The sequence below is a fragment of the Pagrus major genome, chromosome 15 (assembly GCF_040436345.1).
Source record: "Pagrus major chromosome 15, Pma_NU_1.0".
In the NCBI taxonomy this organism is placed as follows: domain Eukaryota; kingdom Metazoa; phylum Chordata; class Actinopteri; order Spariformes; family Sparidae; genus Pagrus; species Pagrus major.
Genome location: NC_133229.1, coordinates 7,517,216 through 7,534,313, shown reverse-complemented (window position 1 = coordinate 7,534,313; position 17,098 = coordinate 7,517,216). Strand labels below are relative to the sequence as shown.

Here is a 17,098-nt window from a genome sequence, read left to right as displayed (position 1 = left end):
CTTGTGGCCAACTCGGGCTCCCCAGACCTCAGCTTTATACAAATATGCATGCAAAGAAACAAAGACAGGATGTGGAAGACTCATGTCTCAATTTTTACCCTGACTGCTAATATTTTGTGTGCATGGAGCTAACTGCCACAAAAACGAGGAAAAGGTGACAAGAAACCTGACTATTTCTTCATCGGATATTTTATTTATTCACATGAGGAGATCGTATGATTTCGATCTGCAATTGGCAGGGAGGTCAGAGGTCAAGTTCAGCTACAGAACAGGGACTCGATATCTCTATGAGGGCGGATGCCTGATAACACCAGGGCTTGGATCAAAGTCACACAGTTGAAGGACAGTTTTTAGTGTTCTTTATGCTGACATTCACTGAGCTACAGCAACATCAACAGCGAGAAAGGACGCTGAAACTGCATTTTCTCGTTAGTTTATACAGTAATTATAAAAAAAAAAAAAATTGAACTCTACTCATAAAGGGTCAGAGTTTTGCCAAAACAAGCCGTCACTTTGATAAGGATACCACCATGGTTGCTGGAGAGACAGTAGCATTTTCTCTCAAGGGTGTTTACCTCTTGAAGCCAGGATCCATGCATGCTTTTATTTTGCAGCAACATTGTCTTTCCCAAGAGAGCCATTACTGTCTGAGCAAGTTAGAGAAAAGTCCCTCCAGAAGCAAGCTGAACTCGAGTCAACCTTTTGATATTTTTAATACTCTTTCTTCAGCTCTGGCCAAGTAGGACAGAACATAGGAGCAGCTAGAGGGAACGCTCAAGGCCTGCAAATCCTATTCAGAGAAAGCCCGCTTCCCCTGCAGTGTCTTTATCTACATGGCCCGTGTGGCAGCAGAGAGGATAAGCATATTTAGGTTGCATGTTTCCTCCCAAACTACATTCCCAACACCGTAGATCACAGACACTACAACCCTTACATCCTCCTGTTAGCGCTTATATATACAAACACACACCTGCTCGGGGCAAGGCCGTCTGGGAGAGAATTACAGCAGGCTAATTTATGAGACCCAGGGGAGGGCAAAGGGCAGGAGACCCAGACTGGCCTGACCTCACTTCCTCCTTTCATGGTCTCCACGTTAGGCCATCGATACACAGAAAAGGGCTTTGGTTCTCAAACACAACAGCCTCTCACGGTCTTTCAAACAAACTACCTAATCAGGGTATCTTTTTCCCAACCTCGTTAACACAATGAGCCCTCCAGGACTGTCGCAACATGCAGGTCACCTTCGGCCTGCCGTGGTGGAATATTTGGCACTTTTCGGAGCCGAAGGTAAGTGGGTGAGCGCAAGGTTTAGCTAAAAATCTGGCCCCCAGGCTCGCCTCTGGCCTCCTCATTTCCTCCAGTGAGAAGGCGTTGTCATCCGTCACTCGGGCCCAGGCAGCGGCACAATAGCACAGTCTGGGCGCTGGCTACTGACACCATCACATGGGCTGCTGATAAGACTCACCTTCCGGGACCCAGAAGAGCTGAGCCGTTGCTGACACACAACAGTTTGGTCCGATGCCATTCATGCAGATGACCATGAAATACAAGGAAAGTGCAGTATGAAGCGAGCACACTCTGCATGTTGTGCTTCCTTCTGTACTTTCAAGGTATTCAGTAAAAGTTGATTTTTGAGTCTCATTCCCAACTCTTCAAATACTGACACACTGGGATGTCGGCCAACCCGTCCTACAATACCAAAGTTGGGAATGAGACTCAAAAATCAACTTAAAAATAGGACCTTAAAGTAAAAGTAGGAATACCACACTGTGATAATAATCCACTACAAGTAAAGTCATGCATTCAAAAATGTATTATGAGCTACATGTACTTTAAGTTTCAAAAGTAAAAGTACTCATTGTGCAGTAAAATGATACCTGCCAGTCGTTTGCAGTTATATAAGATGCTTTTCTGTGTTGAGTTGTTTATTCTACAGCAATGCATCGTGTTCTATGAGATCACATGTTTGTAGCATGATGCCGCTGACCTGCGATAACCACGTATCTCTAAAACTATTAATGAGCTCAGAAAAACAGCCTGTTTTCAGCTTTGTGACAATGCAGGATAAGTTCACTCAAACAGAAAAATTCAGTTATTATCTCCCTAACTCCATGTGGATGAAGAGTCGGTTGAAGTTTAATAGTCCACAAACCATTCCCAGAGCTTCACAGTAAAACATTGTTGCAGTATTCTTTAACTGAAGCAGATTGGGGCCAGAAAAAAACATAAAAAGGCTCCTCACAGCTCATCCAGTGTAATCCAAGTCTCCAGAAGGTCCTTGACCCAAAATTGATTTAAAAAGATGTTTTTGTTTTTTTAAAAAAAGCCAAAATCTTCACTGTAGCTGCTAAGCTAAAAGTGCTAGCACACATCCCATCTGAAATGGGTGCACAAGCTCGACCGCTTGTAGAGGGTGTAAATAATGTCTTTTCATATCAATTTGGGATCTCCAGGCTTCCCGAGACTTGGATTACACCAGACAAGCTGCATGGAGCCATTTTATTAGCCACTACTTTACAACTTCACCTGAGATTTAATCGGCATGGCAGTGGGTAGATGATGGCTGAGTTTTCATTTCTGGCTAACTTATCCTTTAACACATGGGAGAATTTGCTTGCTTAATTTGCTTAGTCCTTCAGTTTATCACAAACATTCCCAATCACCAAAATTCGGGAATACAGGGTTTTCACTGGACAGCAAAGATGAAAAACTGTAGTATGAAAAATAACTAATAACTAAAGTTCAATATTTTGGAGTAGAAGTTTAAGGTAGAAGAAAATGGAAATACTCAAGGTATGTAGAAGTACCTCAACTACTTGAGTAAATGCACTTTCACCTCTAATCACTCCATATTAGATCTCTAACAGTCTCTTGGACTCACACACTACGAGGAAAAGCGATCGTGCAGACACACTTGAGCTAATCTATTTTCCTAATGTTACAATCTATTGTTGATGCTGGCTTATCGTGAGTGCTGTGAGACAAATGGACAGTCATATTTCAGTTTCCTCATCACACATCTTGGCTGTTATAGTAACACCTGTAAACAACCAGCGCCTTTGTAGAAAGATGTTAAGTGCTCCTCTGCAAAGCTCTGTCAAGTCATAATAACACATATCCTTTCTTTCACTACACACACACAGAGACACACACACACACACATGCTACTCAAAGCTTGCACAGTGCACCCACACACACACACACACACACACACACACACACACACTGGAGGTGTTGATGCTTTCTTTACACAGAGTTTACTACTGCGGTAAAACCATCAGATACCATTCGCCTCTCGGCTTTACAGGAGCAGAGACCACAGGGGGACGGATAATTGCTGCCATTACAGAGTCATCAAACTTCTATTCTGTGTTCAGGGATCTGCCGTCTTTAGAGAGCCTTCAAACGCTGATATGCAGCAATGGAATGTAACTAAGTACATTTACTCAGGTACTGTATTTCAGTACGACTTTGAGGTACTTGAGTATTTCCTTGATCTGCTGTTTGCTACTCTGCATTTTGGAGGCAAATGTTGTACTTTTTACTTCACTACATTTATAATACAATAACAATAAGGTACACAAAACTGTGAGTAGTTACTAAGAAACAAGTGAGGAATGAATCAGGAATAACTTGATAATTAATGAATCGTTAACAAGTAATGCAAAAATAACTGTTATTCGAGGACTGATAATGAGTTAGTAGAGAACAGACTGGGAGATACTACATTAATGAATCATTAGGTAATTATTAGGTCATTAATATCTGTGAATCAACATACTGACCACTTTTTTAACAAGTTGTTCCTAAATTAACCATGAACCAGCCTCGAACTAGTGTCGACTAATTAATTACTAATTGGCCTACTTAATCATGAGTTACACTTTTTACATAAAACTCAGTATTTTGTGCAGCAGGTTCAAAGCGAGGTTGGCAGCGGTGGACATTTATTTAAGGTGTCAGCATCGCTTGTGCTACAGAATATGACTTGTGTGTGCATATTAATGTATATGTGGTTTGAATATAATTAAAAATGTTTTTGAGAATCCTGCTGTCTCTCGTCTGTTATTAAAAAAACAGGAAAAACAAGCTACGTGTCATAGTTATGAAGTCATGAGGAACTACTCAGTAACTACTATGATGTATCCCTTCATAGAGAGATACACAAAAAGGCACAAAAAGAATAACTAATAACCAATGATTAAGTAATTAGTAATTAATGAGTCTGCCCGGTAACTACTAAATATGATGTTTCACTTTACTTGAGGGGGCACAAAAAGAGTAACTCATGAATAAGTAACTAGTATTTAGTGACTGTACCTGGTATTTATCATGCTGAAACAGGAGGCACAAAAAAAGTAACTGATGATTACATGATAAAGTAATTAATGAGTAGCCTCTAATTTATGCCAAACAGCAGCAGGTTCATAGTTAATGAGGAACACTTTCTTCATGAGTTGTTCCTCATTGACTATGAACCAGCGACAAACTAGTGTTGACTCATTAATTACTAATTACTTAATTGTAAGTCATTCTTTGTGTGCCCCCTCAGGTAAAGTGAAACAGCATACTGAGTAGTTACCAGGTAGACTTCTTAATTACTAATTACTTAATCATTAGTTTGTTGTGCCCCAAAATATATTACTGTTACTATATTGTCTGTTCTCCAGTAGCCCATCACTACCTACTATATAGTCCTCGAATCACAGTTATTCAGAAATAACTTATTAACGATTCATTAACTATCAAGCTGTTCCTGATTCATCCCTCACTCATCCTTAGTAACTACTCACATTATTGTGAAGTCTGGTTACTTTGCAGATTGCATGCTGGATCAGAGCCAAAGTAGCGCAACATTAGATTTATTTATTTTATCGGAAAAATGTTGAATATTGGATCTGATAATTGGCCAGGCTGACAATCAGTCGACCCACAGTATACGTACATGTAAATATATGTATAATTTAAACAAACTGAGTCAGTCCAGACACAGGCACACCAAATATAATAAAATGTATAAAACCAGGATGGAAATATTTTTTTTTAAAAACAGAAAATTACTTTTTATATGTACATTTAATATGCTATCAGATACTTTAAGACTTCTACTCAAGTATTATTCGTATGGGTAACTTTCCCTTTTACCAAAGCAGAAGATACCTTCTCAAGTATGACTTCTGGGTACTTGACAGCTGTGCTGATATGACTATACACCTGCCACTCTGCAGAGGAGACGCTGCTTCAACAGGTTAGCCTGCCAGTGATATGGAGAGGAGAGAAGAGAGGGGAACAAGAAGAAACTTGTTCAGCAGTGCATGGCAAGCCACCAACTTTAAAGAACTCACCAGAAAGTGAATTAAGGGGAATGGTTCGAATTTGACTTGGGCAAGTAGACAGATATTTAGTGAGTTATACTTTAAATTATGTTTGTTTTTAAGTGTTTGGAGGCCTGTCCGTGCTGACCTCTGCTGTGGGCCTGACCTCCCCCAGCTTATCGCGATGACTCTGAGATGAAGATGATGTATTGGATTCAGCCCAGAGCAGCTCCTCGGCTCTCCGTGTGAGTCTGGGTTTTGTTACATGCAGGAAACAGACTCTTCCGCTCCGTAAACACGCTCCTCTGCTCGGCCACTTCTGGACTGCCGGGTGACACGCGAGGACCGCTGGGTGACGGTCAGCTGAGGACTGGAGCGGGTGACCCGTTCCTCTGACCCGTGACGCTTTGAATCCAGGGCTACAGTGGCCTGTCAGGGCCGATCTGTCTTAAAAACCACAATTGCGATTTTTACAACCTTGAGTTATTCAGCTAAAATTCAACATTTCAAATTAGTGGAGGCTTTTCTTTGTCATTACGCACCGACAGTGATTTCTGTGTTTAGTCTTTCTGTTGTCTCTGAATCATCGCACACAATAAACAGGACTGTCTAAATATTTAGAAAGCAAATTAAAAAGATTTACTGCCTTTTGGAGTATTTTACGGGCCAATACATCGCACTTAAGTCTTCATAAATTCCACCTAACTCGCGCAAAATTACCGTCGACGGTGCGGAAATCGCCGGCTGTTGTCCTTATGTGTAAATCCTGAGAAACACTCAAATGTCGGCTGATCATCTCAAATCTGCGTTTTTAAAGCTCGACCTATTTCCCGCCCCTGCTTCTCCACTCCACTTAAACAGGCCCGGTTTAAAGACATATAGATCTCCGATCTGCAGGGGAGGGGAGGAAGACGCTGTCCTAATCTAAACAGCGCCTTGTTGATGGTGAGCGGATGAGATTATGTCGGCATGCCCTCCTTTTCTTTCCACACGGTTTAGGAGCAATGGGCCTTCAGACCTGGCGCCTGCACTTGGCCACAGATAGGCGAGCAGGAGAGGAGAGAGGTGTCCCGTTTCAGCCTGTTTGCCCTTTGGCACAAAGGGACAATTAAACAGGGGTTGGACTTATTATTCTAAATATTTATCTAAAAAGACAACACATGTTGGGGATGTTGGGGATTTGTGAATGGATCTGTGACGCAGTTCGACGCCCAACCTAAAGAACATTTTCTATTTTAAAGCAGGTATTATTATTATTATTATTATTATTATTATTATTATTATTATTATTATCATTGCATAAAAGCTGTTAATTTAATTAAAATGATTTGGCAGCTACATCAAATCTTTTTCGTTTCTCGTATTGATTCCTGAATATGAAACTGATCATTCCAGTTCAACTGAGCGGACTGTCTTTTTATATTTTACCCAGGGTTTTTTTTGTTTTGTTTTTTCAGAAATACTGACCTAATGTCAAGGGAAATCCACATCTTGGCCAAATTTTCAGTGGACAAATTGAGGACATATAAATAAAAGACAAATCACTCAATATATATATAGCTGAGGCTTTTTTCTTCATGCCTCCTTTGGTTGCCAATTTTATCTCATTTCCCACAGTTTGCGACAGATTATCTTATCCATGGATGGCCGAGACAGGAAACGAAGATATGCCTAATCTTAAAACCGCGCGTAGTGATGATGGGAAGAGCTGTGAAGTCGTGGGACCATTCAGCAGAGACGAGGAGATAATAAATGCTCTAAACTCGAGCCACGCAATTATTAGTTATTGATGTTTAAGTATTTTTAATTACCCAAAATTAAAGACTTTTGTGTTTCCTGTTTTCTGTTGGGGAAACACAAAGCGTGTAAGAAAAATGTCCTTACCTTTAACACCTTTATCTGTCTGAGGGGAGTTGGTGTTAATTCATAGATTAGGCCTTTATGTCTTCCTGACACACACACACACACACACACACACACACACACACACACACACACACACACACACACACCTACAGAGAGAGAGAGGGAGGGAGAGAGAAAGAGAGAGAGAGAGATAGAGCGAGTCCCTCCTCCGACGTCACTGAAAGGGAGAGGACAGCATCTTGGCTGACCCGGCTCTTTCTCTATCTGAATTCAGCCAACCCATCAGGATCGACCTCTCTCTCTTTCTCTCCAGCTGCAGCCACAACAGAGGGATGTCACAGCTGACAGAAAGCCAGTCCTGCACGGTCCGCATGAAAAACAAGCAGCGCGTCACCATTCTTCACGCTTACGCACGGGTTGTTCTCTTCTTTTACGCGCCGTCCGGAGACAAATCGGCGCAGTTTCAGGCCCGCTGACTACCTGTTATCTGTCATCTCACTGTCGGTGGTAATAATGCTTCCCAGCCCGCTCGTAACTTCTTCCAGCACGCCTTTTTCTGTTAAGGACATTCTGAAGTTAGAGCTGCAGCAGCAGTCTCAGCAGCACCAGCTCCAGTTCATCTCCTGCTTCGGTCTCTCCGGCGCGCTGTCACAGCCCGGAGCTTTCCCAAATAAACCGTTCGGCTCTCACTCGCCGCCCTCCTGCATGCTGGCCGGGAGGGACAGTCCGAGTCCCATCAGCTCCGTCGTGTCGGAGAGCGAGGAGAGGATGTCGTACCTCAACACGCTGGCGGTGCAGGAGCGGCTGGTGGAATCTGGTCTGCCGGTGGAGATGTTTGGCAGCCAGAACCACCCTGCAGAGCTCCGGCTGGAGACCGAGCAGGAGGACCAGGACAGAAGTGAGTACACAGTCCCATGACAGTTCATCCAAAAGTTAGTGAGGATGATGAGCGCTGTCGTTTTTATTGGTAATTGTATAATTACCAATAAAAACAATAATAGCATGAACAGAGACGCATGAGTTCATTAAGCTTTAATAGATAATTCTGAGGAAATAATTACTGAACTGACTGATATCATTTGCTGATTCATGTATAAATGACTATAAAACATTTAGCAAATACACACAAAGGCACCTGGTCCTCGGTGCTCCACCAGAAGGATTTTTCCTAATAACAAACGTTACATTTCGAATAAAAATATGGGTATATTTAGGCCTTTAATATCCTGTTTTTTTCTGTAATGACCTTATCATTTAGAGTCGAAATACTATATATAGCCAGTGTCACACCTTGCACAATTAACGCCCACGAAAAAAGGGAGCATTGTTCTCTCAGTGTGCTGCTGATCTGCCACTTAATGACTGTGCACGATGCCCGCAGGTAACAATGTGCACTGATTCATTCATTTTGAACAATTTATATAAATCAATGAACACAAATGTGCAAATGAGCCAAACCTTTCATGACTAATTCACATTTTAGATTTTTAGATTTAGCCAAATGAATGTGCACTTAATCGGCAGAAATCTAAATCTAAAATATCTTTACCTTCATCAAGATGTAATCATGAATATCACAGGTGATTTGACAAATATTGATTTTTATATTTACTATTTTCTCCTAATTTACTTTTCCAATTTAATCCTCTTTGAAACCCCATTTTGATTTATTTCCTAATAAATATACTTATTACTTAAAACTCAATACCCAATCCAGTACACTTTCACTTGTTTTAAAGTTTTTAAATAGCTATATATTGTATATATACAGTATATTTAAATGAAAATATTGTGGAAAAATTGTGTTAATTATTGGTATATTTATTAAATCCGCAAAAAGTTATTTTGCGATGGAAAACCTGTTTTGCCCCAAGAAAAACTTTACTTAAAAAATGAATGAATTCATGTCGATATCATGATGTTCTGGCATGAGAAAGTTATGGAGTGTTGGTTAAACATTTTTAAAATACTACATATTAACACGTCTAATTCCAGTTTTCCATGTACACTTTGTTCTCGCAGAGAGCTGCGGGGCGCTGCGCGCAGACTGTGAGGAGCCAGACTCGGACAAACCCGCCACCAAGCAGCAGAGGACCAGGAGGAAACCCCGCGTCCTCTTTTCCCAGGCTCAGGTGTTCGAGCTGGAGCGGCGCTTCAAGCAGCAGCGCTACCTGTCCGCCCCTGAGAGGGAGCACCTGGCCAGCTCCCTGAAACTCACCTCCACCCAGGTCAAGATCTGGTTCCAGAACCGGAGGTACAAATGCAAGAGGCAGCGGCAGGACAAGACTCTGGAGATGGCGGGGCACCACCATCACCACCACCACCCACCGCCTCCGCCCAGGAGGGTGGCTGTGCCGGTGCTGGTCCGGGACGGGAGGCCTTGTCTGACCGGATCCCAGAACTATAACACTTCTTACACGGTCGCAGCTCCAAACCCGTACAGCTACAACAGCTATCCAGCCTACAGCTACAACAACTCGGTGTACACTAACTCCTACTCCTGTACTTACTCTAGTTTACCTGCTCTGCCGCCCAGCAACACCGCTGCGAACGCTTTTATGAACATGAATTTGGGAAATCTTGGTGCACAGACGCAAAGCCAGGCGCCCCAAGGACCGGTCGTCACACCCTGCCAGGGAACTCTGCAGGGCATCCGGGCATGGTAGCGCTGTTTTTACGCACAGCTGGGAGAGACTCTGGGATGGCTGAACGGACTCAAGCACGTCAACCTGATTTACTAATGCAAGGAAAGCACATGTTAAAACTCTAAGACGTTACAGAAAGTGTAGGCCAGTGAAGGCAGGCCACATGAGGAAACAACAACCCGCTGACTGAGATGCAAATCACATATTATGCGCATTTTTGTCTGAGCCACAAAACTGTTGTTGGATATTTTACTGTTGGATTGAATGTTGCCGATTAAAGACTGTGCGTAATGTGGCTAATTGTGGTTCAAAAATAGACATAACATGCGACAAAAATAAAGGGACACTCTATGGAAGGTGTCATACAATCATACGTTTCTATGCGTAAGGTAGAGCCCATAATAAATGCATTTTTATTGGTTCGGTTACATCCTAAAATTATTTGCGAGAAAGTAACAACATGGACCACAACTGCTGGATGATGCAATCTTTAAAAAGTATTATGCTTTTATTTTCTTTTTATTTGAACAGCGTGACTTGTGTTTTTCAATCTGTGAGATTGAACAGCGGCCTGTATGACCTGAATAAAACGGGAACTTGTGCGTAATGGAGCTGTTTTTTACGCTCAAGTTACAATATCGACGGAGATGATACCCGATGGTGAAATTAAATGATGTTACAAACAGAATGACATAAGTGACTGTATTGTACTGTGCTTTGTGTGTGTGTGTGTGTGTGTGTGTGTGTGTGTGTGTGTGTGTGTGTGCGTGCGTGCGTGTCTGTGTGTGTTTACATACATTTGTGTAAAAAATGGGACGTTTCTGACCTTGTTGCATTCCAACATTCCTATTAATCTGGGCAGGAAACTCGAATGAATAAATGGAGAGTTTATTCCTCAAGCAAACACGTGTAGTTTCTCATCATCTCAAATCGTTTTTCAAACCAAGCAAGCATTTTTTTTTTGTCCTTGTGAGAAAGCTCGTGGTAGACTTTGTCCTGAGACGAGAACCAGAAACAGAGAGAATTTAGAGGCGAGCTAATGTCCGGTCAGGATTCAGAGATGGACATTAACCAGACAGCCAGCATCCTCGGGACCCACAGAGCGAATAAACTCACATAGCTTTGGATGATAAATATTTTTGTAAAGGTTTCTATTTTGTCTTTTTTGACGCGTGACACTGAAATATATCATTCCCAATGTTAAAAAATGGCTTTATATGTTCTTCAAATAAATAAAATAATAATAATGGATATAATGATACAGTCTATAAGTAATTTTACAATAATTATAAAATATTATAATCGTATAATAATTACCCATATTTTCAGTGACCCAAACACGCATAGTTGATTGCAGATATACTTAAACAAACACCTTCACCTCCGAGGCATGGAGACACTATTAATGGAGATGAATTGCAACGTAAACAGAGTGTTTGTCTCCTCTGATAGCCTCACTGGCCACTTCCCCTGGCTACTGCACTGCCGGTAGTGGGACATACCTGGTGTCAGCTCTAAGTGCTGCACAGTCACTAGTGTAAATAGAGTTGGCGACAGGACGGCGATGCCTGAGGACGCGGCCTGGACACTGCTGCTCTGACAGGCGCTGCGATCGCTATCTTGCGCTTCCAAAGATAGCAGCTCGGCTCATCGCTGAGCAAGGCGTGGAGTTTCCCAAAACAAAGTCTCCAATGGCAACCACTCAAGGAGCTCACAAAAGAAGCAGGGCCCAAATATAGAGAAGGAAAAGTGCGCGGAGAGGCTCGAAGAGAAGGCTCTCCCATTTAGGTGGCACTTCAAGCGTCGGCCAGGCCTCCAACATGGCATCAGGTAGATATGAACAGGTTTGTTTGTTTGTTTAGGACTATGGTCAAATAATCTTCTTAAAAAAACAAAACTTTATTATGAGGAGCAGTGTTGAACAAAATGCTGCAGCCTTCTGGAAAAAAAAAAAATCTAAATTAACGTGGAGGGGTCTAGAGGGTGTCCAGCATGGCTGTGCAATGTGCTGGTTTGGCGCAATAAAAATACAATTGGTTGACTTAACTGGAATTTTTCTTTTCTGTGAAACACAAAGATAATTCCTTTCTCACATGGATCATCACCAGGACACACGTTTTCAGTGATTGCTGTTTAGTGGATGCACATGCAGGGTTTCAGTTAGTAAAGACGACTGATTCAGATGATGATGATAATGATGATGATGATGATGTGTGTGTTCATGAGTAAATCTACTGAGCAGGCAGGCGACAAGGAGGCTGAAACTATGAGTGTATTTGGACGCGGATAATAAAACAAGAATGTTGAATGAGTGAAGGAACCGCTTCATTCAGAAATGTTAACTAACCGTACCAATTCCCACTTGCCGACTTAAAAAGTTACATTTCATTATTGTGGTGATGACATCTCGAGGTCTGAACACATGTATGAACTTTCATGTTTCCAATCCGGACATGTTTTGACGCCCTGGGGCTGATTCGCGCTCTGTGGCAATCTGAGAGATTTCTCTGTTTAGTCAAAGGAAGAAAACACAACAACACAGAGGAGGCAGATCACTGCGTCTGTCATCACGTCTCCTCTATGAAGGCTAGGCCTGCTGATTGTGTAATGCATGTGCGTGTGTGTGCGAGAGAGAGAGAGGGAGAGAGAGAGAGAGAGAGAGAGAGAGGTGGGAGGGGGTTGCGCAGCTGCCATTTTTACGCACCTCTTAACTTTGGAAACGAGGCATCATGACCGCACGGCGGCGCTACTCACCTGTTTGAGCAACACGGCTGGAAGTCCTCGCTTCACAATAAAATTATTTCTCTATGGTCAAGGCATTATGGCCTCGAAAAACTCAGGCTAACACACATAATTGTACAGATAAGAAAATATCTACACTTTTGGGAAACATTTTAGCGATTGCCAAAGTTCTCAATTCAGTTAAATTCTGTCAAGATTTTGTAATGAATTGAAGAAAATGTAGCCATTTCAGAGCTACTTCAGTCCTGTCAGAGCACTGTCGAACGAAGTGGAAGCTAAAATCAAAGTTGTATATCTTCCTACTATACATGTAAAAGTGCGCAAAAATATTGTGGCATTTAAAATCATGCGTCGAGCTTAGTTTTACGCACGTTTCGAGAACTTTTACGCACCAGATTGTCTTATTATAATTTGCGTAGAATTAATATTTGGTAAAAACACAATGACTGACACGGCTCCATTTTACAAGAATAGTAAATAAGATCCACTCTGAGTCTTTAACTAATGTCTAATATTCAAGGTAATATTTGAAATGTTCAGCAGTGTCTAATTACTCTCCTCGTCTCCACATAAACGCTCTGACAAATGTAGCTATTGACCCTTTTAAAATAATTCCTAGCGATCATAATGTAAGTTAATTAAATCACCTCGCCAAGGTGAAATAGCTCGTGTGAAAAATCAGCGTCCCTCGTCCTCAATCAGAGCACAGAGACCAGAGAACAGCATGGAGCTGGGCGGTGCGAAGGAGGGACCAGGCAGAGAAAACAGCCTATCAAAGGTTAACTGGCGCCGCTGCTGCTGAGAGGACTGTAATAGACTTGACAGTTCCTGATGTGGGCTGTTCATTAGCAGACCGGACTTAGTTCACCACAATTAAATTAGAGCAATTAAACAGTGATCGAATCAGTAAGGACTTCTGCGTTCGAGTTGCTGATCTCTTGATGCCTCCAAATAAATCGCATGCGAGAGTGCAGGAAATACCCGCGACCTTGTTTTAATCATGACATTAAGTTTTTCGTCCTTCTCCATCAAAGACATCCTCACCGGACGTGATGCCAGGGGAAAGCCCGGTGCAAGGAGTACAGAGGAGCACTGTGCACCAAAGCGCAACATCTGCACCGAGGATGGTGGTGCGAGAGTCCCTGATCTGACTCATCAGGGCGCGGATGAGGATCGCATCCAGTCGGGGAGACTACCTGCCGATCTCAGCATGTCTGATACCTGCAGCGAGGAGTCCACAAGAGAGGAGAGCGAGCACAGAGAACACGGTGAGAAGGTCTTCTTTAGTTGGCAATAACGAATTTAAAAGACTCTCCACACTGCAACACATATGAGAATGAATTGACAATTTCGTTTGTTTCCTGCATCAGATTATATTTTAACAAACTGGAATCTTTAAATGAGACAAAGTGAATCAAGAAGAGAAACATTTAAGAGACAAAAACGGATTTGGAAACAGAGTAAATTTGTTTAACCTCGATGGCATGTTTGTGCCATTTTTTGAGTTAAAATGTGGATTTAATTCTCTGCAGAAAAATCATATGATGGAATATGTTCAGCAGCATCTACAGGGATTACATTTATCTATTTTTTCCCCCAATAAAAACTTCAAATGTCTTTGAATTGATCCAGGGTTTTAAGGACATAGTTGGTACAGAGTGATCTGCGTCGATTATTAAGGGCCAGTCGCACCATTTAGGCTGTCTGTCATGAACAGGCCATTTAATAGCAGACTTTGTCATCTGAGGAAGGTCAGGCTGTAGGACAGGGATGGGAAAATGTATAAAAGATGAAAATCTCACATGCAACCTGTTTAAGTGAAAATCCAGACAGCAGCTCTTATGCTTTTGACCACCTTGTCAGAGAAAACACGTCGTCACACTTTTTCTTTTTTGTCTTTCCTTGGCGCTGCAGACCAGAAACCACACTGTGAGGAGCGGGACGAGCGTCAGAAGACGGAGGGTGGACATCACCGCAGCGGGGAGTCGGTCAGCTGTTCATCCGATGAGCGGCAGTGCAGGCCGGGCACCAAAAAGCGCTCCAGAGCGGCCTTCTCTCACGCACAGGTCTACGAGCTGGAGCGCCGCTTCAACGCGCAGCGGTACCTTTCAGGGCCTGAACGGGCCGACCTGGCAGAATCTCTGAAACTCACAGAGACTCAGGTGAAAATCTGGTTCCAGAACCGGAGATATAAAACCAAACGGCGCCATGTGGCGGCCGAGCTTTCGGAACCAAAGAAAGTCGCAGTAAAAGTGCTGTGGAGGGACAATCAAACGCACTATCACCAGGTGAATGGAGTACACCTCCCAGTGACTGTGCCTCCATACCAGGGCTTCCAGTACCACCCGTACCTGCACTACTGGTGCCAGCCCTGGCGCATGAGCAGCATGTCGTGTGGAGGGATGCTCTGAAGCTCTCTGAACTCCAGAGAGACTTGTGTCTGTCCCGACTCAAAGTGTTGGCAGCTGTCTTGGATGACAGTATCTTTGGAGATTGTACAGTTTTATTTTCTATTGTGGTTGTGGTTTATCTTAAAACTAGAAGCCAGTGTAGCTTACTTTTTCTTTTTTAAAGCAGAACAATTTCAGAGCTTGGCCTGCTCTGTGGGGTTCAAAGCTGTAAATGTGTATCACTGTGAGGTGCTACATTTACAGCTTTGAACAGACAATCAGAATAGAAAATGTATATATTTGAAACGAAGCCTGCAGTGAACATTGGTGTGGGCTTATGACGCATTATGAAGCTCTTTGAGACTGTCAGTTGATTAGATTACTACTGTGTGAAGAAATCTTTGGCATTTCAGACCGAGAATTGAGTGTGGTTATTATTTTGTAATGATTCACAAAAAAAAAAAAAAATTTTAAGGCTAAATACTTTTGACTTGTTCAGACTTTGTTCTCTGATTTGCTGGGTTCTTCTATCACAATCTTATGTTCTATGTTATGGTGTTTTTTTAGAGACAGAACTGTTGAGGGATGAAATTGGTGGAAATGGAGGTCAGAAAAAGAGTTATGTATTACTTCTGTTTGCTGAGGGGAGGATAGTCTGACATATTTGGTAAGGCAGTGAAAGTCTCTTTTTTTTAGACCTGACACACACACATACCTCTACATCTCACAAATGATTGTTACATTGTGCACAGTGGGTCAAAAGTTGTGTTTTGCGATATACTGAAGACAGCAACCCTGTCTCTGTTTCAGGGATTTAGCACACTTAATATTATATCTGCCTCCTTCACTTTCTTCTGAATCAGAACAAAAAGTTTGAGATTCATTTTATTCCATAATCTTACATCTTTATGCTCTACATTTATTTATTTTTTGTTTCTTTTGTTTTTTTTTAAATATTGAATGATACAACATATAGAGCAAACACAACTTGTGAGATATAGGGGGAGGTTGCTGCAGTTTTTTTTCCAATTCAAGGGTAAGTTTAAAATAAAATAACATCAATTATAAAACCTTAAATTTAAGATTTAATAGCCTTACCCATTTTCGCACAGTCCCTAAATATCACAACACTGTGGGTTAAAGGTGGCATTTATTGGACAATCTAAATTATACACTACAGTTAAGCACACTTTACAAAAATTGTTGAATTCATGAGCATAATTAAATTAAATGTGTCAATCTGCACAAATATGTGAAATAACTCCAGTGGGTCTATTTTATTTTATAAAATGTTTCACTCTAAATGTACAAGGCAGTGACTCATTTGCAGCTCACAGCAGTGACTCCCAGAGCCCATAGGATGATCTATACGCTGCTTTCCCCCTCCTTCATGACTGCCAGGAACAGTCCATTTTAAGCATCCAGACAGAGCAGAAAGGAATCCTGAATTTATACAAACCCAACGAGAGAAGGTAGCTTATCTGGACGTGTGAGCAGCATGGCCGAGACTCTGACGTTTTTAGTAGGTATTTATTTTATTTATGGGACATCTTTATTGATCATGAAACTCAACACAACACCTGGAAAGAGCACGCTCTTTACATGAGGTTTATGGACCTTCAGTACGTGTGTGGAGAGTGTGTCAGTGTGTGTATTTAACAGATTAAGAAGCAGTAGGCCGGGCACAGACGGCGTGACAACTTGACGAATAACTTACAGTATGTTAAGTATCTTAAGTGTGTGTTCATGCATAGAAATGCAGCAAATTCAGTTTACTTTATATTTTGGTATTGCACAAAACTCACTTTTACTGACTCAGCCAGATGGCTTTAAGGTGAATACTGAGTATGTTTGCAGAGAGTCATGCGTAGGCCTACTCTGCTCTACTCTATGAGTCAGAGAGGGTCAATCGACCGTGGAGATGTTGCACCATCCAGCCGGGCTGCACAAGACAGCACACATTAATCATGCCTTACCGTAAAGACTACACCCTCATCCCAAAGGATACACAAAGGCCACACTTGTTGGGAAAATAGAAAACATAATTCATAAATGAGGTGCTTTGGCTGAGTCCTTAACTGATTGGACTTGCTAGTGTTTACTCCCATAATCGTGGGGCATAGATGGAGCCTGCAGGCTG

The 17,098-nt window shown here is 42.0% G+C and overlaps 1 protein-coding gene across 1 annotated transcript; it reads left to right on the top strand.

Moving 5' to 3' along the window:
- Nucleotides 1–7,637: 7,637 nt before the first annotated feature.
- nkx2.3 (NK2 homeobox 3) lies at nucleotides 7,638–10,568 on the top strand. Its single transcript, XM_073482178.1, has 2 exons — nucleotides 7,638–8,079; nucleotides 9,204–10,568. The coding sequence occupies exons 1-2, from the start codon at nucleotides 7,695–7,697 to the stop codon at nucleotides 9,845–9,847; spliced, it is 1,029 nt and encodes a 342-aa protein (XP_073338279.1). The 5' UTR covers nucleotides 7,638–7,694; the 3' UTR covers nucleotides 9,848–10,568.
- The last annotated feature ends 6,530 nt before the right edge of the window (nucleotides 10,569–17,098 follow it).

Coding starts and splice junctions, on each gene's coding strand:
- nkx2.3 (XM_073482178.1), top strand. CDS start 7,695: ATGCTTCCCAGCCCGCTCGTAACTTCTTCCAGCACGCCTTTTTCTGTT. Junction 8,080..9,203: donor GCAGGAGGACCAGGACAGAA/GTGAGTACACAG, acceptor TTGTTCTCGCAG/AGAGCTGCGGGGCGCTGCGC.